The following is a 27,175-nucleotide window of genomic DNA, read 5'->3' as shown; positions in this document are numbered from 1 at the left end:
TACCACATCATCTTTACCCATTTATCTCTCAGTGTACACCTAGGTTGCTTCCATACCTTGCCTATTGTAAATAATGCTACAATGAACATAGGACTGCTTATGTCTTGTTGCATTGGTGTTTTCATTTTCTTTGGAAAAAGATGCAGAAGAGAAATTGCTGAATTGTATGGTATGTCTATTTTTAATTTTTTGAGAAACCTATACTGTTTTCCATAGTGGCTGCACCAATTTACATTCTCACCAACAGTGCATGAGTGTCCCTTTTCTCTACATTCTTGCCAGCACTTCTTATTTTGTGTGTTTGTTGATGACAGCCATCTTGACAGGAATGAGGTGATATCTTACTGAGGTTTGGATTTGCATTTCTCTGATGATTAGTGATATTGGGTATCGTTCTTTGTGTCTGTTGGCCATCTTTATTTCTTCTTCTGGAAAAATGTCTATTCGGGTCCACTGCCAATTTTTTAATTGGATTGTTTTTTTTTTAATATTGGGATGAATGAGTTTTTAATATATTTTGGTTATTAATCCCTTACCAAATATATCATTTGCAAATAGGTTGCCCTTTCATTTTGTTGATTGTTTACTTGCTGTACAAAAACCTTTTTAGTTTAATGTAGTCCCTTTTGTCATTCTTTCCTGAGGAGACATATCTCAAAAATTGTTGCTAATATCAATGTCAAAGAGCTAATTGCCTATAATTTCTTTTAGGAGTTTTATAGAATCAGATCTTTAATCCATTTGGGGTTTATTTTTGTCTATGGTATAACAGAGTGGTCCAATTTCATTCTTTTCCATATAACAGTCCAATTTTTCCAACACCATTTATTAAAGAGACTTTATTGTATATTCTTGTGTCCTTTTATAAATTGACCATATATGTGTGGGTTTATTCCTGAATTATCTATTCACTTCCATTGATCCATTTGTCTGTTTTGTGCTTGTATCATACTGTTTTGATTACTATAATTTTGTAGTAGTAGAGTTTGTAGTAGAGTTTGAAACTAGGAAGTGTGGATACATCTAGCTGTGTTCTTTCTTAAGATTGCTTTGGATATTTGGGATCTTTTCTGGTTCCATAGAAATTTTAGGATGGTCTTTTCTAGGTCTGTGAAAAATGCCATTGCTATTTTGATAGGGATTTAACTGAATCTGTACATTGCTTTGGGTAGTATGTCCATTTTAACAACATTAATTTTTCCAATCCATGTGCATGGTATATCTTTCCATTTGTTTGTTTTGGCTTCCCCTTTATCATCAGTGTCTTATAGTTTTCAGAGTACAGGTCTTTCACTTTGTTGGTTAAATTTATTCCTAGGTATTTTATCCTTTCAGATACACTTATAAATAGGACTTTCTTAATTTCTCTTTCTGATTGTTATTAGTAACGGACTATAGAAATGATCCCTGAAAGTATAGTCTTTCTGATTGTTATTAGTGTAAAGAAATACAACAGATTGATTTTGTATTCTGCAACTTTACTGAATTTATTTATTTTCACAGTTTGTTGATGGGGGTTTTAGGGTTTTCTATATGTAGTGTCATGTCATCTGCAAATAGTGACAGTTGTACTTCTTCCTTTTGAATGAGGATCCATTTATTTATTTGTTTACTAAGCCTAATTGCTGTGTCCAGGGCTACCAGTCCTATGTTGAATAAAAGTGGTGAGGGTGAGCATCGTTGTGTTGTTCCTCATCTTACAGGAAAAGCTTTCAGTTGTTCACAAGGAGTATGATGTTAGCTGTGTGTTTGTCATATTTTGCCTTTATTATGTCGAGGCGTATTTCTTCTATACCCACTTTGTTGAGAGTTTTTATCCTAAATGGATGTTGAGTTTTATCAAATGCTATTTTGTCTGCAACTATTGAGATGATTATATGGTTTTTGTCTCTCATTTTGTTAATGTGGTAAATCACATTGATTTGTGGCTATTGAACTCTCCTTGCATCCCTGGAATAAATCTCACTCGATGATGGTTTATAGTCCTTTCAATGTCTCTGTTAAAAAAAAAAAAAAAAAAAAGTCTTTCTTGGTTTGCCTCTCTCCTTTTTCCACTATGATTGTTTGTTTTGTTTCTTAAATTCCACGTGAGTGAAATCACATGGTATTTGTTTTTCTCTGACTTAGCATAATATTCTCTAGCTCCATCCACGTCATTGCAGATGGCAAGAGTTCATTCTTTTTTATGGCTGAGTAACATTCCATTATATATATGTGTGTATGTATTAATATATATACACACACATACACAGCACATCTTCTTTATCCATTCATCAGTCAGTGGGCATTTGGGCACTTCCATAATTTAGCTATTGCTGATAATGCTGCTATAAACATCAGGGTGCATGTATCCCTTCTAATGAGTATTTTTGTATCCTTTGGGTAAATACCTAACAGTGCAATTGCTGGATCATAGGGTAGTTCTATTTTTGCCTTTTTCAGGAACCTCCATATTATTTACCAGAGTGGTTGTACCAGTTTGCATTCCCACCAGTGGTATAAGAGGGTTCCCCTTTCTTCACACCTTTGCCGATACCTGTTTGCTTTGTTGTTAATTTTAGCCATTCTGACAGGTGTGAGGTGGTATCTCATCATGGTTTTGATTTCTATTTCCCTGATGATGAATGATTAAGAGTACTTTTTTAACATAAAAAACTATTCCCTTGTCTTCAAATATGGTTACATTCTGAGGTACTGGGCATTAGGGTTTCAACATATGAGTGGATGGCAGGGCACACAATTCAGCCCATAAAACAGAATGAGGGGCAATATAGAAGAGATAGAGGGTATAAATTTCAATAAGGAACTTAAGAGGACTGGCCAGGGAGGTAAAAGGAAAACAGGTAGAGAGTTGAGTGAACATGATAGGAGAGTTTCAGGGAGGGAACATTCAGCCACGAGCCTCCCAGATTCTACTTCTAATCACTGATGCCAAATTGTTTTATTTTCCTATATACTTTCTTTTTCTAAGATGGAGGGTTTTAATAGAAATGCTGAAGTAAACGTTTAATAGGGTTTTCCTTACTCATATTCCCTTGCAAAATGGTTATGAATCAGAGTCCTTTATCTAAAGTTTTTGATGCCAGAAAATACTGAATATCTTTTTGCTGTGTTTTCAAATCTGCAAGAGAATGGCCTTGAAACGTTTTTTATTCAAATGTATGAGACATCATGAGTAATCAGATTTAGCAATCAAAGTTTACTATTTTAAGCTTTCTACCACAACTCTATCATTTCTAAAGTCTGAGTGCATGGTAATTTTGAATGCTGGTAATACTTGTAAGGAGGCTTAAGGATAATAATGATAAATCCTGTGAAATCACTCTGCCCTGCCCTTCACCATCCCTCCAGTATCCTGTTAGTTCTGCTTCCTACTTCATATGTTTTCACTTTTTTGCATCTTTGCTGCTACCAGCTAGTCCAAGCTGCTATTATTTCCTACTGCAGGAGCTTTTTAATTGGTTTTCATGCTTCCATCCTGCCCCTTCTAGAGAAATCTTTAAAAAAAGAAAAGGCAAGCCAGACTATATCATCCCATTTGAAGTCTCCAGCAGCATCTCATTACACTTGGAATAAAATCCAAACTGTCTGTGATACCCGAAAAAGGTCTACATGATGAAGACCGTGCCCTCCTGCCGGCCCTCAGTTAACATGCTAGCCTGCCTTCTGGTTCTTGAACATATCAAGTTGGCGGCTGCCTGGAGGCCTTAGCCTGCTCTACTTGCCCCTCTTCTGGGTTTCAAATTACTCCTTCAATCTCAACTCAAATGTTGCCTTGGTAGAGAGGCACAGTTTCACCCCACAGTTTAAACTGCTCTTTCTTCCTTTTATACTCTAGCATGAGTTAACCTTAAAAGAAAACTGCCAGTTATTTCCCAGCAAAAGATGGTTTTTTTGGGGGGGGGGCGAAGAGCGAAGAATTGCAATCTGGGTCAAGTAAGCTATGTCAGAACCATAGGGAAGTTAGGAGAACAAAGGAGAGGCACACTCTTTTATAGAGGAAAACGGGGACTTGGGGAGGCTGTTATAAACACATAGCCCATTGCAGTAAACTAAGAGTTGGAAGTATAGTGGCTCCTCATTGGCTGAGTGGTGATTGTCTCTCATTGGCTGATCTGTTGCTGGGTGGTGGTGCATAGGCGTGAGGAAAAGCTTTGTTCCACCTGCTGGGATGGGAAAGTAGAATCCACCTGCTGGGATGGGAAAGTAGAATCCACCTGCTGGGATGGGAAAGTAGAATCCACCTGCAAGGTCCCTCTCTTCCTGTTGGATTTGCATTTGAGGATGGGTGGTAGGGCATAAGAGCTCCCCTGCCAACCCCCCCCCCCCCACTCCATTTTAGTGTGGTTTCCTTTTCTTGATTTTCACACATGTCACATGCATATATTTGTTTGTTTAGGTTGGTAGGTGGGCTACCCAACTGTTTTTTTAAAGTGGATGTACCATTTTGCATTCCCACCATCAGTGTTTGCTCCACATCCAATATTTGGTGTTAGTGTTTTGGCTTTTAGTAGTTCTGATAGATGTGTCATGGTATCTCTTTGTATTAATTGTAGTTCACTGATGACAGATGACATTGAGTATCTTTGCATATGATTATATGCCATCTGTGTATCTTCTTTGGTGAGACATTTGTTCATTTTTTTTCCTATTTTTTAATTAGGTTTATTTTTCTGTTGTTGATTTTTAGGAGTTCTTTGTATATTTTGGTAACAGTCCTTTATCAAATACGTCTTTTGCAAATATTTTCTCCCAGTTTGTAGTTTATCTTCTCATTCTCTTGAAACTCTATTTTTTTCCAAAGTATTTATCACTAACTAAACTAATCTTATTATTGTTTATCTCCTCCCACTACAATGTAAGGTCCACAAACCACATGTCTATTTTGTTCTCTGCTGTATCTCCAGTGCATAGATGGTGCCTGGTATTTTGAGTGCAGTTGGAAAATATTTGTTGATTGAATTAATGGATAACAACTGTTAACATTTTCAGTTTGTTTTATTCTTAATGAAAATGGCATTAAGCTGATTTTAATTTCTTCCATCTTATTTGAAACTCAATTTCAAATTTTGTCATTTTAATCTTCAAAATTAAGGATAATAGCTGCTTGCAGTAGTGGAAGGTCAATTTCCATCGTTGTGTATATGAATTGACTTAAGATACATAACTGCTGATCTGTACTTGCTTTGTCTTCTCAAAAATTGTACAGATTTATTCTCCAGGAGGTAGTCACAGGACTGGGCAATGGGAACAGTAGAATGTTTATGTCAGTCCCACGAAGCCTTATGCTAGACACTGGAAAATCTTAGTATGTTCAAATGTGTATTCACAGATATGTCCACATGCACACACACACACACACACACACAGAACCTTGCAAGGTAAAAAAGTTATTCAGATTCTTGGTTCTTGATTGCTTTTTTTGTTCATTGGATTTGTTAAAAATAGAAAATGACATGTTGGTTTCCTGCTGTAGTTTTTTCATTTATTCTTTTATTTTTACTAGTTTTTGGCTTTATATATTTTACTGTTATGTTGTTTGCTACTACTGATCATAGGTATTATATTTTTGTCTATTTTTGACTCCATTAAAGGCTTTTTGCCTTGAATTCTACTCTGAATATTTCCACTCTGCTTTGTTTTTGTTTGAATATAAGTCTTCTTTTTTTAAGCCTTTCATTGCTTTTTTAAATTGTTGTTCTTAGAAATAATGTATATTTTACAGGGCACCTTGGTGGCTCAGTCAATTAAGTGTCTGACTCTTGATTTTGGCTCAGGTCATAATCTCACAGTTGATGAATTGGAGCCCCATGTCAGGCTCTGTCCTGACATTGTGGAGCCTGCTTGGGATTCTCTCTCTCTCTCTCTCTCTCTCTCTCTCTCTCTCTCTCTCTCTCCTCTTACCCTGCTCTTGCTCTCTCTCTCAAAATAAATAAATAAACTTAAAAAAAATTAACATATCTTTTACAGAGTTTTTAAAATCTTTTCAGAAAAGCTTTTAAAAGATATTTTGGTTATCTATTGCTGCATAACAAACCATCTCAAAACTTTGCAGCTTCAAACTAGAACAATTTATTATCTATTGTGATTCATGGATGGAACAGGTGGATGGTCCTTCTGCTCCATAGATAGTCTGCTGGTACTATAGTCATCTGGTGGCTCATGAATGTCCATGGTTGCTCATTCACATAGCTAGTGTGTTGGTAGGGAGGGCTTGTTTCCTGCAGAAAGAACATGTAAACTTTTGGAGTGGCTTTTGGACAGCACATATTACCTGTATGGGAAGTTGATTGTTAGGAAACCCATAACATGGGTTTTGTTACTTGATGGAAAAATCGTGGCCTCTGGGATCAGACAGATATATGTGATAGCTCTGTTGTGGAATAGCTATGTAACCATGAACAACTTTTAGAACCTTTCTTAAGACTTCTTTCCTAGCTCAAAAAAGGCAAAAATATTTTACCGTTTGTAGATATTATAAGAAATAGTAGTAGTGCATATAAAATATCCTGCTTTATGCCTGGCCCATAGTAGTCACTCAGATGTGGGACAAGCCAGACCAGCCATACGTCATCCAGAGGAACTTGAGTGGGTAGATTATTCCTGGACTGGGTCTCCCTGAGCAAAGCCCAGAGTTAAAGAAGAACCATGGAATATTAATAGTCTTGCTGGGAAGCTCACATGGTCCTGAGTTCATGTACAGGCTGGCCCTGCTCCAACTTCAGCTGCCTATTATGCCCACTCTTAATGTATTAAGGCAAATTATGGTTTTAACAATTTGGGGATGGTAGTGTTGAGAAAAGAATCACTTTACTAAAGAGACCCAGCTTGTAAGACATAGCCTGATTTCAGAAATATTACAATGTGAGAAAACTGCCTCATAAAAATCAAGGATTTATTATCTTAGATCAGTCCATCTTTCTCAGCTGGGTTTTGGGGTGCTTGTCTTGGTATAAGGACCTCCTGAGCTTACCTCTTATTAAACTCAAGGATTTTATCTCACACACTGGCAGATTGCTGCTTCAGGTTCCCACTATCAGACCAGGGCCCACGAGGGTTATGTGCCTGTTATCCAGGGCCAGACCACTTGGGAAGAGGAGTCTATTTCATTTATTGCCACAGCCTCTAAATCTCTCAAGATGTGGTCGGGGAGGTGGTGTGTGTGGCATGGAGAGAACAGCTGGCTCCATTCTCTAATGTCCCAGGACCCCCTACAGGATCATCTGACCAGCCTTTGAACCACAGCCCACGTGCTTGACTTGCAGGGTGTTGTTTCTGTAGACCACTGGCTGCAAATTTGGCTGTGTATTAGGCTCACCTGAGGAGGTTAAAAAACACCAGTGCCTGGATCCCACTCCCATAGATTCTATTTCAATCCATCTGAGGAGTGGCCTGGACATCAAATTTTTTTTTTAAGCTCTTCACAGGATTCTGATGTGCAGCCCAGTTTGAGATCGTACCACCAGATTGCTTCCATCTTCCCCTGGTCAGATCATGACTGTGGCTTGAACCGTCTAGCTGCTTCTGTTTATCTCCCTAATGATACTTCCTATGGATCTCCTCCATCTGGTCGGGGGCTCGGAGGGAGGTGACAGGAGGGTCCTCGACCCTGTTTCACAGATTGCCCTTTGACTCCAGAAAGGTGCTCACTCCTTTGAGAAGAGTTTGTAAGCCATTAGCCTTTGTGGGCCCAAGTCACCCTTCGTGTGTCAAAGCAGAGTTACTGACTGCTTTCTGAAGAGAGCCTGCCTGTACTTTGTTCCGCTTTCCTGTGGCTAACCAGCTTCATTTTCAAGATGTGTCACAACCCTTGCCTCTTAGTTAACTGTAAAGCAAAAAATCTTCCCCTGATTGGCTGTGTATTAGGCTAACTGAATTTGAGTTTCTTGCAGATTTTCACATCAGATTAACAAATTTTCAGTGATCAAAAGCTTAGTTCTAAAATACAACATTCCTGGAGGTAGCCTCAAATCTATCTCTAGTTCTCCAGCATGCCTTTTTGAATTTGTGGTGTGTGAGGTTGGGGGCTGCTGACCACTATCTTCAAGGCTGCAGATGAGGTAGGTAAACGGAAGCTGATTGAAAGGGGCAGAGGCTGAGTCCTTGTTCTCCTCTCCCCACCTCAACCCCAAATCCCTCACCTCACTGTCACACATGGAGGGGCTCCCTGGAGACCCGGTCAGTCATGACTGCCTTAGTTCTCCTTTGAGTCAAGGTAGCCGGTCAGAACTTCCCACTTAGGCCCCAATGTTTGGGCCACTTGTAGAATTGTTTATGTTTCTGCTTGGACTCTGATTGTGGCTTTTATTAGGGGATGTTATCCAAAAAAGTGATTATTTGGAATTTGTGAACTTTTAAAAACAATTCTAGGGATGTTGTTTGCAATGCTAGCCAATTCAGAGACTCCATTGCTGAGCATGTGTGGGAGAGATCTTTCTCGGGCTTTGTGTGTTATTAGGAATTGTATTCCTCCTCAGCTGCTGTGTCCCATGACCCCATGGACACTGGGCCTTGTAGTTGCTCAGACTTCCCTCCTGGCTGCCTTGAAGAAATGTCTAGTGCACCAGAGTGTGTAATTTTTTGCACTGTTACCCCAGCTGTATTTCTTTTCTTAAAATTATTTTCTCTTTGGCTTCATTTCCTCATTCATTTCTTTCTTCTCTTCTAAAATTTGCATCCTTGTTAGCCCTATCATCCTTTTTAGAATGAGCTGGTGTACAAATGAGCAAATAAATATTTTAAGAAACTGCCCTTCTCATATACTCTTTCTACTCCACTGCTGCTGCTCCTGCCTGCGGCCCCTTCTATGGGGTAGAGCCCAGCAGCTCAGAGTGGGTGGCCTTCCTCAGCAGGAACTGCCTCCGTTCCCAGACCACTGTCGTGTGGCTCTGACTCCTCCCACACCCCCAGCTCTCATTTCTGCTGCTGGCCTTCGCTCATTGTTTCCACCGACCTGAAGCCTGTCACCCTTTCCTTCAGCTCTGCTCTCTCTGCTGAGCTGATTTCCTCTGTGAAACCTTTGCTGACCCCCTCCAGGAAGAGCTGACCACTTCCTGGGTGTCGCTTCCTCTCCTGGTGCTCAGGACTCTGCCTGCACTAACTGGGCTGCAGCTCGCCCATAGGCACCTTTGTGCAAATTAGGAAAAGGTACCTGCCCCTTCCTCAAGTAACTTTCTAGAACTTCGAACTGTTGGAAAACCGTCTTAATAATGAGGAATCTAGGATGTTTCACCTGGAAGTGGAAGCCTGCTAGGATTGTGCTGTGCTGTACTGCATAGTTATACTTGACGGCCCTTTTGTGAATTGTCTTTATTCCCCTCAGCACTGTTTGTCTGACAAGAGCAGGCCCTCCACAACCATTTGCTAAATGAAAGAGTGAAAGTACAAGTATGCGCCTCATTCTTATCATGAAAAATAGCAGGAAAGGCATATATGATGAGGTCTTTTTGCACTGAACATGAGTATATTTTAATTTAGAGACATACACATATGTGTCTATGTATATGTATGTGTATATATTTACTTTTCAGTATTTCTGAAATCAGCAGGTATCTTAAAGTCAGTGCATCATGGTGCCTAAGAACACAGACCCTGGTACCAGACTGCCTGTCTGAATCCCAGTTCTACCACCGAGACACATATCAGTGACTTTGGACACTCTACTTAACCTCTCTGTGCCTCAGTTTACTTATCTATAAAATAGGGATAATAACAATAGTTCCTACTTCATGGGGTGATTGTGAGAATTAAATGAATTATTGTATGTACCGTGCTTAGCATATAGGCACCAAGCACCTAATAGAGATATGTTACCTCGTATCATTATTATTAAAGCCTATGTATACACTTAATACACTGTTGTTTCTTTTTAACCCTAAAAAACTGCTTTAATCCATGCTGTACAGCTTATATTGATGGCGTCTTGTTTTGGTGGGCAGCTGCCTGTATCCAGGATCGTGTGCATTGTGGTCAGACATGTGCCGTGTATGCCTGCCCCTCCACACCAGTTTTCTGGTTGTTATGAGTTACATAGTGCACACGCAGGAGACCATCAGGCTTTGTTGTTTCTTCTTTTCCTTACATGGCAGAAGAGAAGGGGGGAAAACCAGAGCCCTGTATAGACAAGGCTTGTTTTGAAATTTAAACTTTTTATTCGTGTTCCAAAGCTTGGATTGGTAATAAAACTTAGCTGTCTTAAACTGGAAATCAGAGAGATTTGGGTTTGAAAAGTGACTTTAATGTAAAATCTTTATCTAATTGCAGAGCGACTTCTCTTTGATGATTTTCAAGAAAGCCGTGCTGTGAAGTGGCAAAGGTAATGAATGTTCTGGGGCCGTGTTCCCCCTTAGAACCTGCCAGAGTATTCTCAAGTTAGACAATAGATGTAAGTTGCTCCCTTAATAATTGTGAGTTTTTCCTGGTCTCTAGTGTCCACTTGTGGCTGTAATTTCACATGAGAGATGGGTGGCTATTCTCTGAATTGTTTCAGGACAGTTTTCCTTCTCATGTCTCATGTCAGCTGTAGAAACTACAACCTTCTGGGGAGTTCTATGTGATTCATGCTCACGGCCCCACCCTCCTGAGTTATCCTTCAAATTAAGCAAGATCTGACTCATGCATTTTTTGGAGATGCTCCGACCCTTTCCATTATGAGACTAAATGGCTTTTCCCAGATTACATTGCTGTAATTAGCTTACACGCAACTTTGATAAATATTCTTACATACTACCCAGCACCAGCCAAAACTGTCACAGCGATCTGGGTACATGTATTTGGGGTTTCAGCAGCCTTCTCTGTTGGATAAAATGCGTATAAATAAATAATACAAGGATGATCTAATGCTTCATCTTCCTTAATTTGATATGTTGATCAAAATACTTTTTATACAGAAACCTCAATTTAGTGTTATTTTAGTGTAGAGCTGGTCAACATTAGCCCTGAGGGTATATTTAGTTCTCAGTTCCCAGAAGGAATATCCATATGAGGAACTTTCTCCAACAGCCCTTCCTAAGGATTCATTTACCTTCAGGTTTCAGAAATAAGTAGACGGTTGTTAGTAGTATCTGTATTCTATTTTTTTTTTATTTTTTTAAATTTTTTAACGTTTTTTATTTATTTTTGAGACAGAGAGACAGAGCATGAACGGGGGAGGGACAGAGAGAGAAGGAGACACAGAATCAGAAGCAGGCTCCAGGCCCTGAGCCATCAGTCCAGAGCCCGAAGCGGGGCTCGAACTCACGGACCGTGAGATTGTGATCTGGCTGAAGTCGGACGCTTAACCGACTGCGCCACCCAGGCGCCCCAGTAGTATCTATATTCTGGAAGGTGGAGGAGTAGATGGTGAGAATATGGATACCTTGACTCACAGATCTAGCTGGCAGAGAAACTAGCATCATGCCCAGTATTTTGCACTGTAATGCCTTGGACCCCTTTAGGTCACATCAAAAGCTTGGTCCTAAAGAAGCACATAAAACTCTAACGTTAAATCTTCAAATGGGGATATAAACACTTTTCGTCTTTTCCTTCCCAGTTTATAACTGAGGTTTCCATCTCTGTCCAAAATCTCACTTCTTCTTGGAGAAATATCAGCAAAGACAGACAGAGGAATTTACCTAAATCTCATGGAGGGTGAGGATGCCCTGGTGCAGCTTGGGTGGTCAAAGCAAACCAGAAGCCTACAGAAAGAACCTGACTCATACGCATTTTGTTGGTTTTTTTTTTTTTTTTTTGGTTGTTGTTTTGGTTTTTTTTTGTTTGTTTTTCTTTTTAGTTGGTTGTCAACACTTAGAATTGGAACGGTTTAACATAAAAGGTCTCTTGGAGTATTGGAAGATCCATCCAGACTTGGCCTGCATAACCATTGTCAGCTGGAGCTGGGTCGAAGCTGCCTTTTGGCTGCGCCATGCACTCCTCACTTTTCAGTGTCTGCTCTCATTTATGTGATTTATCCAGTCCTAAGCCAGTGTCCTGCTCTGCTTTATGGCCGGGTATCTTACAGCTTCACAGAAAGGCTTAGGCCAGTTGTGAGCAGTGGTTAAATGGCCACCAGAAGGAGCATAATTGGTACCATTGAGGCCCTAGTGCTGCTCAAAGCCCCACCCAGGCCTTCAGGAGACAGGAGTTAAGGCCAGGGTGGCCATGGTATGCTGAATTTGCTGAGCTGGCTCCTCTCCATCTGTTCATTCATCCTGAGAGTCATGACCACAGTTTCCTCATCCAGGGGGGTGGGACATTTTTCAAAATATGAAAGAAAGCAGCCAGTGACCACGCAGGCCTATTGGTAGGCTCATAAGACCAACTACTGCCACAAAAGGATAAGCTTCCTGTTTACCAGCAGGCAGGAGACAAAGTGGTTGTGCTTCCTGGCCATGTAGGACTTGGCACACGGGCTGGGTTCCGTCCGAAAAGACAAGTGCTGAATGCTTGCTCTGTGCTCAGCCGTCGCCCCCACGGCCTGGGTCCTGGATGTGGGCCACCCTCGGGAGGGCACTTTTGCTTTGGCTCCAGAACCAGCCCTGGTTTTCTGAAAGGAAGCAAATGGGGAAGGTGGCCTCCCCTCCTTGCTGGCTTCCTCTTTAGCTTTCCTTTCCCTGTGGGGCCCAATCCAGCCAAAGTCCCTTGTCCTAAACTTGAATTTAAAGACTAATTCATGTCTTTTGTTTGTAAAGTCTCCAGGAAGCAAGATGCCATTGCCTCTGGGGAAACTGGTCCTTCTTTCCAGTGTGGTGGCCAGTGGGAGCTGCACCCTTATATATTACCTTATACGAAGTAAGTATCCAGTGAACCCAGCCGCCAAGGCGTAGCTTCCTCCCAGCTCTCTCTGCCCTGCTCCTCCGTCAAAGGAAATACTGGAGATGCTTTCGGGAGATTAGAGAAAGGGCTATTTTTAGTAGCCAGTACCATTCCTTTGGCTATAGCTTCCTGTTTATCCTATAATCCCAGTTTTTCCTGGATCTCCAAGCGCAAATGAAAGGACCAGGATTCGTTTGCATCACAAGCCTTGCAAAAAGCAAGATGGGCTTTCACTCCAGTGCACACACAAGAGATCCCTTAAGATTTCTGAGATTATGTAAAGAAGAGAGGGAAGGGCAGTACCAGATGGTTCACAGGTGGGGAAAACTGGCTGTTTTTCAAGAGTCCTCAGCCTGTTTGCCCTGCCATTCTCTGCTGTAGATTTAGTGGAGGAGGGGACCTTGAGCAAGGGACTCTGGTGAGGGGAGAAAATAAAAGAAGAGCCCAGGATGCAAACTCCTGACAGATGCTGCTTCCAGCCCCACTGCACACAAATTTGAATTTGTAAAGACAGGCCACAATTACTGTGGGCAGCCAAGACATTTAAGGTCATTTCAGTGCTACTAGTTGCAAAGCAGCAGCAGTTTTTTCTTTTTCTTTTTTTTTTTCTAGACTGCCTTTCTTTGAAGATCCTTTATGCCCACCCAGCCTGGCTTCTCACCCTGACTCTGCACCATTTTCACTTCCTGCCAGGACGTATCACCAGCAGACAGGCAGAGAGCGCTCAGTGTCCTGTGCATCCCTTCTCCCCCACCTTCCTTCAGCCTTGGCCCAGGGCTCTCTGAGTCTTGAGGTGGCCTGAGGCGAGCACAGCCAGGGGTAATTCAGACTGGAATAGCTCAGCCTCCTCTCCCCTCTGCCAAAGGGGTGGGAGCAGGACACAACAGGAATGGGTACATTTTATGGGTCAGGAGACCGAGGTCTTTCCTCCTCAGTACGCCGGGCTCGTCCAGGAGAGATAGCCCAGCTGGCATCTATAGCCAACCGCCTGAGTTGAATGCCAGAGCCAGCTCTGCGCTGGCTGTGTAGCCTTGTGGGAGGATCTCTCACCTCCATTATCTGTGTGATGAGGGGCAACACTAGTGCCTGTGCATGAGGTTGTTGTAAAATTAAATAAATTGTAAGACATAGGAGATACTGAGAATGGTGTCTCACCATGGAAATCTGGACCCGACCTGTGCTCCTCCTTTTCCTGTCTTGGCTGGCACCATGCTCATACTTCCCAGTCCTGGGAAGTAGCCCAGGGTGAGCATCCTCCCTGGCCTCTCCTGTCTCAGGCCATCCTCCCTTTTCATACTGGGATGGGGCCTACAGGAGGGAAGCTCTTTCTTGTTGCCAAACTGAAACCCCTACTTGGGAAGCCTACCTTTGCTCTCTCCCGAAGGCAGCTCGTCTACCTTATACCTTCAGGGAGGAACTTCCTGGGGTTTCTGGTAGCCTTTGGCCCAAGAAATGTACCTGAGACTGAGAGCAGCTTATAAGCAGCTTAACCTACATGAAATGTTGCCTTAAATCTATAAACTTGACAAACCAGCATTTTCACGTTCTGTTTCTTGGCCCAAAGGTTTTGTTACTGTTGCTGTTGGGGGATATTTTATGCTGGTTTATTGGGGCCTTCATCCTAGTGAAAGGAGCAATGTTTAGAAGTCCAGAGTCATAGATTTTGGCCCCAGCTCTACCATGGATGAGCCATGTCACTTTGAGCAAGTCATGGAATCACAGGACTTTAGAACTGAAAGGAAAGCCAGAAAGGATCTGGGCAAACCCCTTAGATGAAGAAACGAGGCAACGAATAAGGTGGGAAATGGGAGATGAAGGAATTGAGGTACGGAAAGAATCAAGTACCTTGCTCAAGGTCATCTGCCACGTTCCCGCAGATACTGACTGTTAGGGTCAGGTGTAAGGCAGGGTAAAGATAGGAGTCAGAGGCTAAAAAATTTTAGCAAAGGCTTTATTTGGGAACTAAGGTCTCGGGCTAGGTTCTGTGACTCAGGGAGAGAGAGAGAGGAGTCAGGGAAGTCGCGCCCGGGTATGGTGGGGTAGGGTTTTTAAGCTGCAGCAGTTCCGGGTTTAGGCTCGGGTGGGTCTTTCTCTTGTACCAGGTTGTGCTGGCGCTCGGTGATTGGTTGACCTTCAGTTTGTTCCCGCGCGCTGCTTGGGGCTTCAGTTTGTTCAGGCGTGCTGGCAAGAGGGCCGTCCCCTTCCAGGGACATCCTAACATTCCAACCTCTTATTGGTGATAATGGGCGAGGGATCTGATCTGGCTGCTTCCTGCGGGTGTAAGGGTGATGCCATAGTATGTGGGGTCTGAGGTTGGAATGCAGGAATAGGGCCAGACCACCATCCGATGAAATGCGACCTGGGAAACTTCATGAATTCGTTTCCATATGAAACGGAGAAAACAAGGTAAGAGCATAAGTATTATACAGATAGAAACTAGTGGGGTGACTATGGGGAGGAGCCAAGTTAGGTGGGGTGATTGCCACCAGGAGGTTAGGGGGTCTGAGGATCCTGGGTGGGCAGATAGAGTTTTTTGGATTTCCTTTAGGTGTTCTATATTGGTTTCAACTAAGCCTGACTCATTGAGGTAGTAGCAACATTCTTCCCTCAGGAACAGGCATGTTCCCCCTTTTTCTGCTGTCAGGAGACCTAGGGCTCGTTGGTTTCGTAGAGTGACCTGTGCTAGGGAGTTGATCTGCCTTTGTAAGTTGGATAGGGAGGTTGATGAGGCTTCTATTGCGATCTGGAGCCTGTCTGACAGGTCCCTGGAGGAGGTAATGGAGTGTGTGAGGGAGCCGGTCCCAACCCTGGCGGCCAATAGGGACGTGGCTAGCGAGAGACCATTAGTGGGAGGAAAACAACTCGTTTTTGGAGACGGAATTCTAGGAGTTGATGGAGTTCTTCCTGTCCGTATAGGGTGAGTTGGGGGATAATGGTGACTGGGAGACAGATAAAAGCATTTTGGGGCATTTGTTTATAAGCTGTGCCCTTACACCAATAGAATCCCCCTGGGGGAGGGTCGTGGCTAGGCATAGGCAGGGGGGAGGGGCAAGTTGGGGAGGCATGAGAGGAGTAGCATATTGGGTGAGACGTGTTGCCTTGAGGGGTCTCAGTGAGGATGGGAATCTATAGGGAGATTTGACTTCTGGGGTGGTTGATGGAGTTAGTGGTGTTGGGAAAGGGGGTGGGTAATGGGATGGCTATTACTGGATCCTGCTGAAGGGATGCACAAAGAAAGCAGTGTGACAGGTTGGTTAAGCCTGAGTGATTAAGCAGGATGGCTCCTTGTCTGATCAATGTAAGCCATGAGAAGGGATGTTGTGCAGGGGGTGTCTGTAGTTGTGTGTTGAGCTGGTCTTTTTGGTCCGTGATTACTTGGGTAAGATCTTTAAGGTTGGAGAGGAAAGGAGACATTGAGGGCTCATAGGTTTGATAGATGGTTAAAAAGGAGATGGGGTTAGAGAAATGGTCATTCTGATACAGTTTGCCCTTTATTCCGGTTTGCCAGCGGGTATCCCATGGATCAGGGACAGTAAGGGTAAAGTTGCCATTTTTTAAGCAGAAGCGGCCTGTCCTTGGTCCTGTGAAACAGTATAGGTTGAGCCAGTGTATGTTACAATAGTGATAGGGGCATCCTCCATATTGGTTGGGGGAGGTTTGGGAGCATATTTTGTCGGTTTGGTCATATAAAAAGCAAATGGCAGGAGTAATCCGCGTAGAGGCTTGGAGGGTGTTGAAAGAGGGGAATTTAAAGGTGACTTGATTTTGGCACCCGACAATGGAGCAAGGGGTAGAGGGTGTGATAGAGGTGTGTCCATTAAAAGTTTCGGATAGGTAAAAAACCCACCTATAGGAGGGTTGTGAGGGTATAAGGGGGATGATGTTAACAAGGAGTAACAAGGGAAGTATCATCATGATATAGAAGTATGGTTAGTAAAAAGCTAAAGAAGGAGATTTCGACGGGGGAGAAATCGGAGAGAGTTCCCTGAAGCCAACAGTCGGAGACCCAGGAGAGAAATAAGGGGAGGGTGATGGGGTCGGATGAGTGGGAGAGTTGTAGCTCGTGTAATATTGTGAGTGTGAAGGTGGGAAACCGAGGGGAAGGGTCCGTCACGAAGGGGCCTGTCGGGTTAGTTTGAGGGTGAGGGGGCCGGTTGGTTGGGAGGTCCACGATTCTTCTGGTATAGGGGGTAAAGGGGGGGCCCATTTGAGGTCAGAGGTGTAAACCCATGGGGTGTGGCCCAATAATTTAGCAGCCGTGGGGGTTGTATGACTGTGTAGGGACCCTCCCACCGGGGGGCAAGGGTTGGTTTTTGTCTTACTCGAAGGAGCACTGAGTCTCTTGGGTTTATAGATAGTGAGGGAGAGGAGAGATGGATGGGAGCTAGTAGAGTGAGGTCAGCGTACTGTCAAATCAGGTGTCGGAGCAGGCTGAGGTAAGGGAGATAGGCAGCCAAAGGAGGAGGATCTTTTGGTAGGGTTGGGGTAACAGGAAGGGTCACCCGTATAGGAGTTCAAATGGGCTGAGGCCTGTGGGTCCTCGGGGAGCAGCTCGGAGTCAGGTGAGTGCTATAGGTAGGAGTTGAGGCCAAGAAAGCCGAGTCTCTATGGAGAGTTTAGTGAGATGGTCTTTTATGAGGCCATTGGCCCTTTCAACCTTACCCGAGGACTGGGGGTGGTGTGGTATGTGGAGTTTCCAAGTAATACCCAAAGCTTTGGAGACCTGTTGGGTGACTGCTGAGATGAAAGCGGGCCCGTTGTCAGACTGTATCCTTCTTGGTAGAACAAAGCGGGGGATGATGTCCTTGAGTAAGATCTCAGCCACTGTGGAGGCCCCTTCAGATGAGGTGGGGAAGGCTTCTATCCACCCTGTAAAGGTGTCAATTATAGTAAGGAGATACCGTAATTTTTTGTGTTTTGGCATGTGAGTGAAATCTATTTGCCAGTCTTCGCCCGGGAGATGGCCCCGCATCTGATGAGTGGGGCCTGGGTGCCTCATTCTCCCTTGGGAACTGACTGCAGCGCATGTGGTGCATTGTTGGTGTGTTTTGGTGATCAGTTGTCGTAGGTGCGGGTGGTACATAAAGGGCTCAAGGAAGCGGAAGGTGGCCTCCGGCCCAATGTGTAGGGTTTTGTGGATTTTTGTTAGTAGGGAAGGGACTAGGCTATTTGGGAGGGCCAGTCGGGGGCCCAGCATGGTCCAGCCTGCGTTGGCGTGGGCATTGGGATGGGCCATGTATTGTTTTTGTTCATCTGGCGTATAATTGGGAGTGGTATCTTTGGTGAGGATGCCCATAGGAACTGGGTCGAGAGAGAGAGCTGTTTGTCTAGCGGTGTTGTCAGCTTTGTGATTTCCTGTAGCTATCTCTGTGGTTAGGGGTTGATGGCCCTTGCAGTGGACAATGGCCACTTCCTGTGGGAGTTTGAGGGCCTCAAGGAGTTTTGCCATGAGTGGCCCATTGATGATGGGGGTACCCTTAGTTGTGAGGAATCCTCTTTCTTCCCATAAGTGGGAGTGTGTATGTGCAATAAGGAAAGCGTATTTTGAGTCTGTGTATATTGTGACCCTTTTGTTTCTGGACAATTGGAGAGCCCTAATGAGGGCTGTGAGTTCAGCCTTCTGGGATGTGGTTCCTGTGGATAAAGTCTGGGTCTCTAGAGTTTGGTTTAATGTAACTACAGTGTACACTGCTCGTCGGTGGCCCTTGCAGTCAACTAGTGAGCTGCCGTCTACAAATAGGGTGAGATCAGGGGAAGTGAGGGGAAGGTCCTTTAAGTTAGATGGAGGTTTGGAGAGAATATCTATAAGTTCAGTGCAGGAGTGGAAGGGTGGCTGTGAAGTGTCTTTGGGGTTGATTTGTGGAAGTAGCGTGGCAAGATTGAGTCTGGGGGAGAGTTGGAGAGATATTTCAGGATTTTCAATAAAGAGCAGATGGAACAATTGTATGCCTGATGGGGAGAAGTGTGCCAGGGCCTTATGTGTAAGGAGATCAGATAGACGGTGCGGTGAAAGTACTGTTAGGGGGCAGTGTAGGGTGAGTTTGAATGCCTCTTGGGTTAGAGTGGCTGCTGCTTCAAGTGCTCTGAGGCAGAGTTGTCACCCCCTGATCGTAGGGTCCAGTTGTTTAGAAAGGTAGGCGATAGCTTGTAACATAGGGCCACAGGGTTGGGTTAGGAGCCCTGTGGCAATTCCAGCCCTCTCATCTGTATATAAGAGGAAAGGCTTTAAAACATTAGGGAGGGAAAGGACCGGTTGAGTGACTAGAGATGTGACCAGCCGTTGGAAGGCCCTTGCGACCGATCCTGGGCTGGAGAGTGGGCCTTGGGGGGTTTCTTTGGCTGCTTTGTATAGGGGGGCTGCGTGTATAGCAAAGTTAGGGATCCAGTGTCGGAAGAAGCCTACTAGACCCAGGAAGGAGAGGATTTCGTCTGCATTGGTAGGTGGGGACAGGGTCTGGAGGGCTTGAAGATGATCTTGGGTTAGGGCCTTGGTAGTAGGTGTGAGTGAGACTCCCAGGAATATGTCTGTATTAGTACAGATTTGGGCTTTGTGTGGGGAGACTCGATACCCCAGGTTAGCCAGGAAATTTAGGATTTGGACTGTATCTTGTTTGGTGTGGTCGAAAGAGGTTCCACATAATAGAAGGTCATCTATGGACTGTAGTAGAGTACAGTGACTGGAGAGTGGGGCTTTGAGGAGATCCCTGGCCAAGGCCTGCCCAAAGAGATGGGGACTATCACGAAATCCTTGGGGAAGTAGCGTCCATGTGAGTTGGCAGGCCAGAGAAGTGACTACATCTTGCCATGTGAAGGCAAAGAGGAATTGGGACTCAGGATGTAAGGGAATGGTGGAAAAGGCATCTTTGAGATCAAGCACTGTAAAATGGATCATGGATGGGGGAATTTGGGAGAGGAGGGTATATGGGTTGGGCACTACTGGATGGATGGGAATTACAGCTTCATTGATTATTCGGAGGTCTTGAACTAGTCTATATGAGCCATTTGGCTTTTTTACAGGCAAGATTGGGGTGTTGCAGGGGGAATGACATGGGATTAGGAGGCCCTTCTTGAGTAGGCGATCGATAATGGGCTTCAGGCCTAGTCTGGAGTGTGGGAGATTGAGTATTGGGGTCTAGATGGGAATTGTGATGGATTTTTGAGTCTAATGAGGGCAGGTTGGTGATGGGTGGCGATTGTTGGGGTGGATGTATCCCATACGATTGGGTCTATTGGGAGGTCTGGGTGTGGGTTGAGGCTGTGGTCTGTGTCGTCCATGATAACAGCCAGTAGGAGATGAGTGGGGGAGGGAGAGGAGCAAATAGCTGGTAAATGTATAGAGGCTCCTAATTTACTGAGGATGTCTCAGCCCAACAGGGGGACAGGGCAGGAGGGGATGACTAGGAAGGAGTGGGAGAAGTGGAGGCCATCCAGGCAGCAGGTGAGTACCGGTGTGCATGGGGGAATGGAGGGGGTGCCATTTATGCCCATGACTGAAACGGAGGATGGAGTAGTGGGGCCGAAATAGCTCGGCAGGACGGAATAGGTAGCATCCGTGTCCAACAGAAAGGAGATGGACTTACCCGCTACCTGGAGTTTTACCCTGGGCTTGGCGTGGGTCACCGGAGTTACTGAGTCTGGGCCTCGTCAATAGTCATCCTCCATCTCCAGCAGTTGGAAGGCAGAGTCCCATCCGGGTGAAGCCTCGCCACGTGGAGGTGTTGCGAGTCTGTTGTCCCTTGGGTTAGGACAATCGGATATCCAGTGGCCCATTTGCTGGCACAATGGGCATGGACTGGTAGGCTTTTTGGGATGGGGACACTGACGAGACCAATGGCCTTCTTGGCCACATTTAAAACAAGGCCCCGGAGGGGGCCGTGGTCCAGAGGGCTTTACTGCGGCTGGTCTCAGGGCAGCTACCAAGGCTTGGGTTTGTAATTGTACCTTTTGTTGGAGACGGGACTGTCACTATTGTTCTTGAGCTTCCTCTTGGCCATTAAAAACTTTAAAAGCCATCTTTACCAGGTTGGCCATAGGGGTTTGAGGGCCGTCTTCAGCCCTTTTTAGTTTTTTTCGAATATCAGGGGCTGATTGGGAAATAAAATAGGTGGCCAGTACCGTGGCCCCAGCAGGGGTGGTAGGGTCTAGTCTGGTATATTGGGTAAGTGCCTCTGTGAGCCGGCTAAGGAAGGCTGCAGGGTTTCCATGGGGGTCTTGTATTATTTCTTGAAGTTTGTTAAAATTTACTGATTTGTTTGAGGTTGCCCTCATGCCTGCTAGTAGGCATTGGATCATCTGGTCCCAGCGCCAGTGACCATTGCCTGCATGTTGGTAGTTCCAACTGGGATCTGCTGCCAGGACAGCATCGGCTCCTGCGGGCATAGTGGGGTCGGTCATGTGGGTTTGGTCTGCATGCTCTCTGCCTGCGGCCTGGATGCGCTCCCTCTCCTCAGGGGTGAGGGTAGAGGTGAGGATCACATGAATGTCATGTGAGACTGTAGGCTTGGGCGAGGTATTGGAATTCCTTAATGTATTGGGTGGGGTCTGCTGAGAATGACCCTAGTCGCTTTTCAATGGCGGACAAGTCTTGGAGAAGGGGACGCGAACCAGGCCTTCAGTCCCTGCCACCTCACAGAGAGGTAAGATGGCCGCTGGGGTCTGTTCGCTGGGAGGGGCCTGAGCACGAGTTGGGGATGATATGGGAGGCAAGGGTGGGATGGCTGGGGGTTGGGAGTACAGAGAGGGGTGAGGCCCGCTGGGTGGCGTGGCTAGATCCTCTAACGGGTCAGAGATCAGGGAAATTGGTGAGGTGGGGTCATTGGGGGGTTGTGGGCGGACAAGGAGCATGCATGCAGAGGGGCAGGAGGAACATAGGTTGGGGCGAGACCTGAGGTCCCAAAAGGCCATAACGTAGGGTAGTTCTCCCCATTTTCCCAGCCGATGGCAGAAATTGTCCAGATTGGTTAAGATTTGGTATTGTAAAGACCCCTCAGGTGGCCATTGAGAATCATTATCTCATTTGTATTGAGGCCAGACTACAGTGCAAAGGCGGACGAGTCGGTTACGAGGAAGTTCACCTTGTAAGCCCAGGAGCCGAAAGTTTTTTAACAGACATTGGAGGGGGGTAAGAGATCGAGGTGGTTTAGACTCATTACTCGCCATTGGCGTGGCAAGGCGAGGCGTCCCTCGCGTTGCGATAAGGGGTCTTTTGGTGTGCGGGCCTTTCAGTGTGCGGAGGAGAGGAGACTGACTTGCGAGACGTGTCTTGTGGGTGTCAGCCGTAGTTGGAAGGGGGGAAAGGAGGGGTCTGTCCTACTTACCGGCTCCTGTAGGCTCTTGAGAGTAGGGTGGTTGGCATCTGGCTTGGTGAGGAGGGGGGAGTTCAGCCGAGGGAGGCGAGCTACCACCTCCTCCTGGGTTTCGGCACCAAATGTTAGGGTCAGGCATAAGGCAGGGTAAAGATAGGAGTCAGAGGCTAAAAAATTTTAGCAGTCAAAGGCTTTATTTGGGAACTAAGGTCTCGGACGAGGTTCTGTGACTCAGGGAGAGAGAGAGAGGAGTCAAGGAAGTCGCGCCCGGGTATGGTGGGGTAGGGTTTTTAAGCCGCAGCAGTTCCAGGTTTAGGCTCGGGTGGGTCTTTCTCTTGAGCCAGGTTGTGCTGTTGCTTGGTAATTGGTTGACCTTCAGTTCGTTCTGGAGAGCCACTCGGGGCTTTCCATTGGGTTGTGCTGGCGCTCCATGATTGGTTGACCTTCATTCAGTTTGTCCCGGCGCGCTGCTCGGGGCTCTCCATTGGGTTGTGCTGGCGCTCGGTCATTGGTTGACCTTCAGTTTGTCCCGGCGCGCTGGCAAGAGGGCCGCCCCCTTCCAGGGACATCCTAACACTGACTTTCTATACTTTGCTTTTGGAGTCTCTAAAAGGGACAGTTTAGGGTAAATGTTCCCGAATTATTTTCCATCCAGAAATTTCACATTTGTTTCTGTTTCCATGCTGTACATGAATTGTATCCTCCAACTTTCTATAGAGAGTCTACCTGAGTTTAAAAAAGAAAAATAAATGTAACAACTGTCTTTCCCCCTTAGAAGCTTTTTCCAGGGCTTCCTATTACCAGCTAGCATTGGAGCAGCTGCACAGCTACCCCGAGGCCCTGGCGGCTCTGGGCCCTCCGCTTTTGTCCATTAGCTCCACCTCACCGACAAGTACAGCTTCGTGGACATTGCCAATGCCCAGGTAACGTGCTCCCCATGCAGACTGAAGTCCGGGAGAGGGCTGCCATCGCTGGGGGGACGGTCTTGGAGGATTCGGGATGGGAACATGCACGAAGTAAAACCTCCACTAGGTATTACTGAGCACCTTCTGTGAAAGCATTATGGGTGAATTTATTCTCACATACTCGTCTTCCTTTCTGGGGGATAACTGTGGCAGGGGAGGCAGTGTTCGGGCTCATGGCACCATCTGGAACTGACTGTTGTAGGGAAGTGAGCAGCAGCAGTGTGCCACAGCTTCTGCCTTGAACTTGAAATACATCTACGACCAGTCAGTGCTCATTCAAGTGTGAGCAACTCTTTAAACTCTAGTTTTAATGCTCATTTATTCCATTGCTGCCACGAAATGCCAGTCCATTTTCTCAGCTCTATCCGCTTTTATATTTCAGCCAGTAAAGTCACCTGAATATGAGATGCGTTTATTCTAATGTTGAACAAATATGTTTTGGGCCCACACCAAGTTAGAGGAATGATTCGAAGCTGTGTGGGCAATTCAGAGATACAGAAGGGTTTCCAGGGGGTTATGGTTTAAAACTCCCAAGACAGGGTACCCTGAAGCGAATGCTGTGGTAGCAACCTGGGAGGGAGCAGTTAGCCACCTGGGACATTGTTGTGAAGAGAAGGAATGCCAGCTATGGAGCAGTGTGCCCGAGAAGGCACTTGGCTGTGCCCCCTGCCAGTGTGACCTCCACAGAGGTGCAGGCTTCCCAGGCAGGTGTGGTGGGTAGGACGGGCTGGGACCACAGGGCCGTGACATCATTGTGTGAGATAGACACACTCGATTGTGGGGCCAGCGGAAGCCATGGGTAAGAGTGAGATGCTCTGATCTATTTTTTTTTTTTTGTCAGTGTTGTTTTTATTAATTTTTTAATGGGAATAGTTTCATTGGGACTTTTTTCTGACAAAAGCCACTCATACTTGAGTATTTTGATAAAAATATTTGATCTGGCTTTAAAAGAAGATCAATTCATGCCGATTGGAAATACCCAGATACTGGACCCCTGGGACTGCCTTTAGGAAAGCAGTGTGGCTATGCAGCTGTGCAGCCGTGAGAGTGTGAACCGGAGCTATGGCCTGCTTAGATCAGGAGAGGACTGCGTCAGAGGTGATGCTTTAATGTCTGATATGGGTGAGTGGGAAGGTAGCGGTGCCACTGAGAGAGGGAGCCCAGAAGACAAAGGGAAGGGGTGGACAGGTACAGAGTGCCCCAGTGTGTGCCAGGTGGCCTTATGTGCATGTCATCAAGTCTTTCACACCATGTGGTGTGGCTCCTCTGTGCTTCCCCATGGGCTGGATCCTCTCTTTCATTATGAAAAGTTTTGAACGTACAGAGAAGATAAAAGAATTGACACTCTGGTACCCAGGTAGCCACTACCTGGATTCTCCGATTACAATTGATCCTTGAACAACACAGGTTTGGACTGTGTGGGCCCACTTCATACACAGATTTTTGTTGATACAGTACAGGACTGTAGATGTGTTTTCTCCTTACGATTTTCTTAACATTTTCTTTCCTCTAGCTTACTTTATTGTAAGAATACAGCACAGAATACATAGAACATACAAACATGTGTTAGTCGACTGCTTATATTAGTAGTATGGCTTCCAGTCATCAGTGTGCTATTAATAATTAAATTTGGGGGGAGTCAAAAGTTACGTGCAGATTTTTGATGTGTTGTTCGAGGGTCGACTGTAATATTTTCCTTGATTTGCTTTATCTCCTGTTTGTCTAGCCATATCTGTGTCCATGAACACATCATGTTCAAACATCCATACACTTCATTTAAACACATAAGCAACATATCATTAACCAGAGTTTAATATATATTTATTGTTCTTTCTTTTTTTGAGGTAAAATTTGCATTCCGGGAAAGGTACAAATCTGTCCTATTTGATGAATTTTAATAAATGCATTCACCAATGTAACAAGCCCCCATCTAGATGTAGCCTGTTCACATCACCTGAGAGTCGCTTATGCTCTTCCCAGTTGGCCCTCTCACATCCCTCAGCCCTGCTAGAGACAACCACTTCTCTGATACATTTTTCCAACATAGCTTAGCCTGTTCTAGAAAATTAAATTATATGCTTCTGGGTAAGGCTCTTTCACTTGGCCTGTTTTTGATGTCCATATTGTTGCATGTGTCTGTAGGTCTGTTCTTTCTTAACAGTGGTTTTTTGAATATGGTTGTAAGTACTCAGAGCCCTGAGTTTGCACATAAGGTCTCTGCCAAATAGGAGGACTGCCACTGACCTCACCAAACCATCCAAAGAGGGGCAGGACAGTTGGAGGGAGCCAGATGGAAAATCAGGTCAGTTCTCCAGCTAGAAAACAACCAATTCTGTGAATGATCATTGGACTTCATAGGGTTAGCTCTAGAAAACATCACTTTTTCATCTCTTGGGAGGACAACAATGTATCCAATTGTATCTGGCATTTTATACCCCCAGTTGAAGATTCCAGTCTCTGGAACCAAGTTAGAGGGCCATAACTATGTCAGCTCATCCAGAGATGCCCCCTTTCAGAGGTATTATGGGAAGGTGAGTGGGAATGGGGGAACAGGAAGAGAACCCTCCAATGGAAACAATCCTGATTCTCATTTTCATTTGTAGTGAAATGATTGCAATAGTAAGAATTCATTTTTCAAACCTTGAAAAGTTTCATGGCCTGGACACCAAGCCATTGCTTTGGCTCTTAGCTCAGTCCAGATGTTTTATGCAGTAAAGCCTCTTGAATTGTCCTCTCCTTATGCTGCTGACTGTGAAGAACTTGACAGCTCTACTGATCTAGATCTATGATACTGATGCTGTGTTACAACTTCTAACACTTGCCTCAGTCGTCACAGATGAACAAAGGCATGGGTTCCTGTTCCAGAAGTATTCATCACATTCTTCATAGAAGATCTCCACCCCATTAATTGGCTTTTCTTGTCTGGTTGCCAATAGCTACATTCACTCACTCCCTCTTCTGGAAGCCTCTCCAGAGATGCTTGCTGTTTAGCCAAGCTGTGTTTTAATTCCCCAGGACAAAAGGAGCAGGCAGCCCTCAGGCAGCCCCCAGCCGGCTCCCCCTGGGCTCATTGGCCCCCGAGCCTGGGATTAATGCAGGAGCTGGCAGAGTTCCAGCCAAGAATTAAAGGTTGATGTGAATTAGGAAATGGGGAATAAGCTCCTTCTCTTTCCTGGTGCCCCCTCCATTCACCGGTCATTCTTTGTTAAACTTGCCTTGACAGTGATGCTGGTTAAACTATGAGAGTCCTTAAGAAAATGCTAAAACGTTATCTTATAGCTCTAACAAAATAGTGTGTAAAATTTTTAAGACGTTATTCAAAAACGTTTTTTTTTTTTTTCTTTTGACCATGCCTTTTGCTTTGGTGTTTGTGACTAGAGGCTATTCTTTTGTTTTCTCTCAGGTGGCACCTTCAGAAGGTCTTAAAGCTCAAGGGTGGTCAGCAGATTCCCGTGTTTAAGCTCAGCAGGGACACTGGTGATGAAGGAGGACAGGTGATCAGAACGACTCTGCTTTCTCCAAGAGTGGCCTCCCCTCCTCACCGGGTCCCTCCAGGGCCTTGAGCTGGGTGTCCAGCACCAGGGGTGACTGTACGTGCTGGCATGTGGTAATTTTGGTATAATGTTAATTTGACCACGGTTATTGCGGGTTTTTAATTTAATCAAAAATGGACATTTTACTATAAGTTTGTAAGAATTTATCTGCAAATTCACTGTCTAAAAGCAAAGCACAGAGTAAAAGGAATCAGTGTTAATAAGATGTTCGCTGATTTTTGCTAGTTCTCCTCTTTCTTTCCTGCCTGCTCCCTGCCTCCCCCTCCGGACCCCGTTTTCAGTTCCATCAATGAGAAAAGGCAAGTCTTACTAGCAGCTCTGAAGAGGTCTGTAACTGTTAACGTGAGAATGCCCGACCCTGAATTCATGTTAAGTAGCTTGTGAACATTGTCAATCCCTTTGAAATGCTTTTTGCTTCACTGCTTTCGGTTTATCTTCTTGTTTCTGTTTTAGTTGTCAGCTGTCTGCCTGATGAAGGTTTGCAAAATAACTGCTTTAGTCCAAACATTTTAGAAGCTTAAAAAATATGTAGGTGTACACAGCACATGCAAAACTAACT

At 45.0% G+C, this 27,175-nt stretch overlaps 1 protein-coding gene and 1 pseudogene across 9 annotated transcripts; one reads left to right on the top strand and one right to left on the bottom strand.

Moving 5' to 3' along the window:
• Positions 1-1,326: 1,326 nt before the first annotated feature.
• On the bottom strand, positions 1,327-1,423 carry LOC121029034 (uncharacterized; annotated as a pseudogene).
• A 6,448-nt stretch (positions 1,424-7,871) lies between these two features.
• On the top strand, positions 7,872-26,816 carry COA1 (cytochrome c oxidase assembly factor 1). Of its 9 annotated transcripts, XR_005789513.1 has the most exons (9): positions 7,872-8,060; positions 10,264-10,315; positions 12,669-12,768; positions 13,405-15,198; positions 15,554-15,709; positions 22,873-23,020; positions 25,224-25,364; positions 25,504-25,593; positions 26,466-26,816. XR_005789513.1 is itself a non-coding variant. In XM_040473044.1 (5 exons), exons 3-5 carry the CDS (start codon positions 12,684-12,686, stop codon positions 25,288-25,290), a joined length of 300 nt encoding a protein of 99 aa, XP_040328978.1. In that variant the 5' UTR covers positions 7,872-8,060; positions 10,264-10,315; positions 12,669-12,683; the 3' UTR covers positions 25,291-25,489. The 9 variants fall into 9 exon arrangements, 3 of the variants coding, with proteins under 3 accessions (XP_040328978.1, XP_040328977.1, XP_040328976.1); XR_005789511.1 differs by having other exon boundaries at positions 13,405-15,709; XM_040473044.1 differs by lacking the exons at positions 13,405-15,198; positions 15,554-15,709; positions 25,504-25,593; positions 26,466-26,816 and having other exon boundaries at positions 25,224-25,489.
• The last annotated feature ends 359 nt before the right edge of the window (positions 26,817-27,175 follow it).

Source organism: Herpailurus yagouaroundi, unplaced genomic scaffold (genome assembly GCF_014898765.1).
Source record: "Herpailurus yagouaroundi ecotype Mexico unplaced genomic scaffold, PumYag 100, whole genome shotgun sequence".
NCBI lineage: Eukaryota > Metazoa > Chordata > Mammalia > Carnivora > Felidae > Herpailurus > Herpailurus yagouaroundi.
This window is presented reverse-complemented; position numbering and strand designations above follow the sequence as displayed.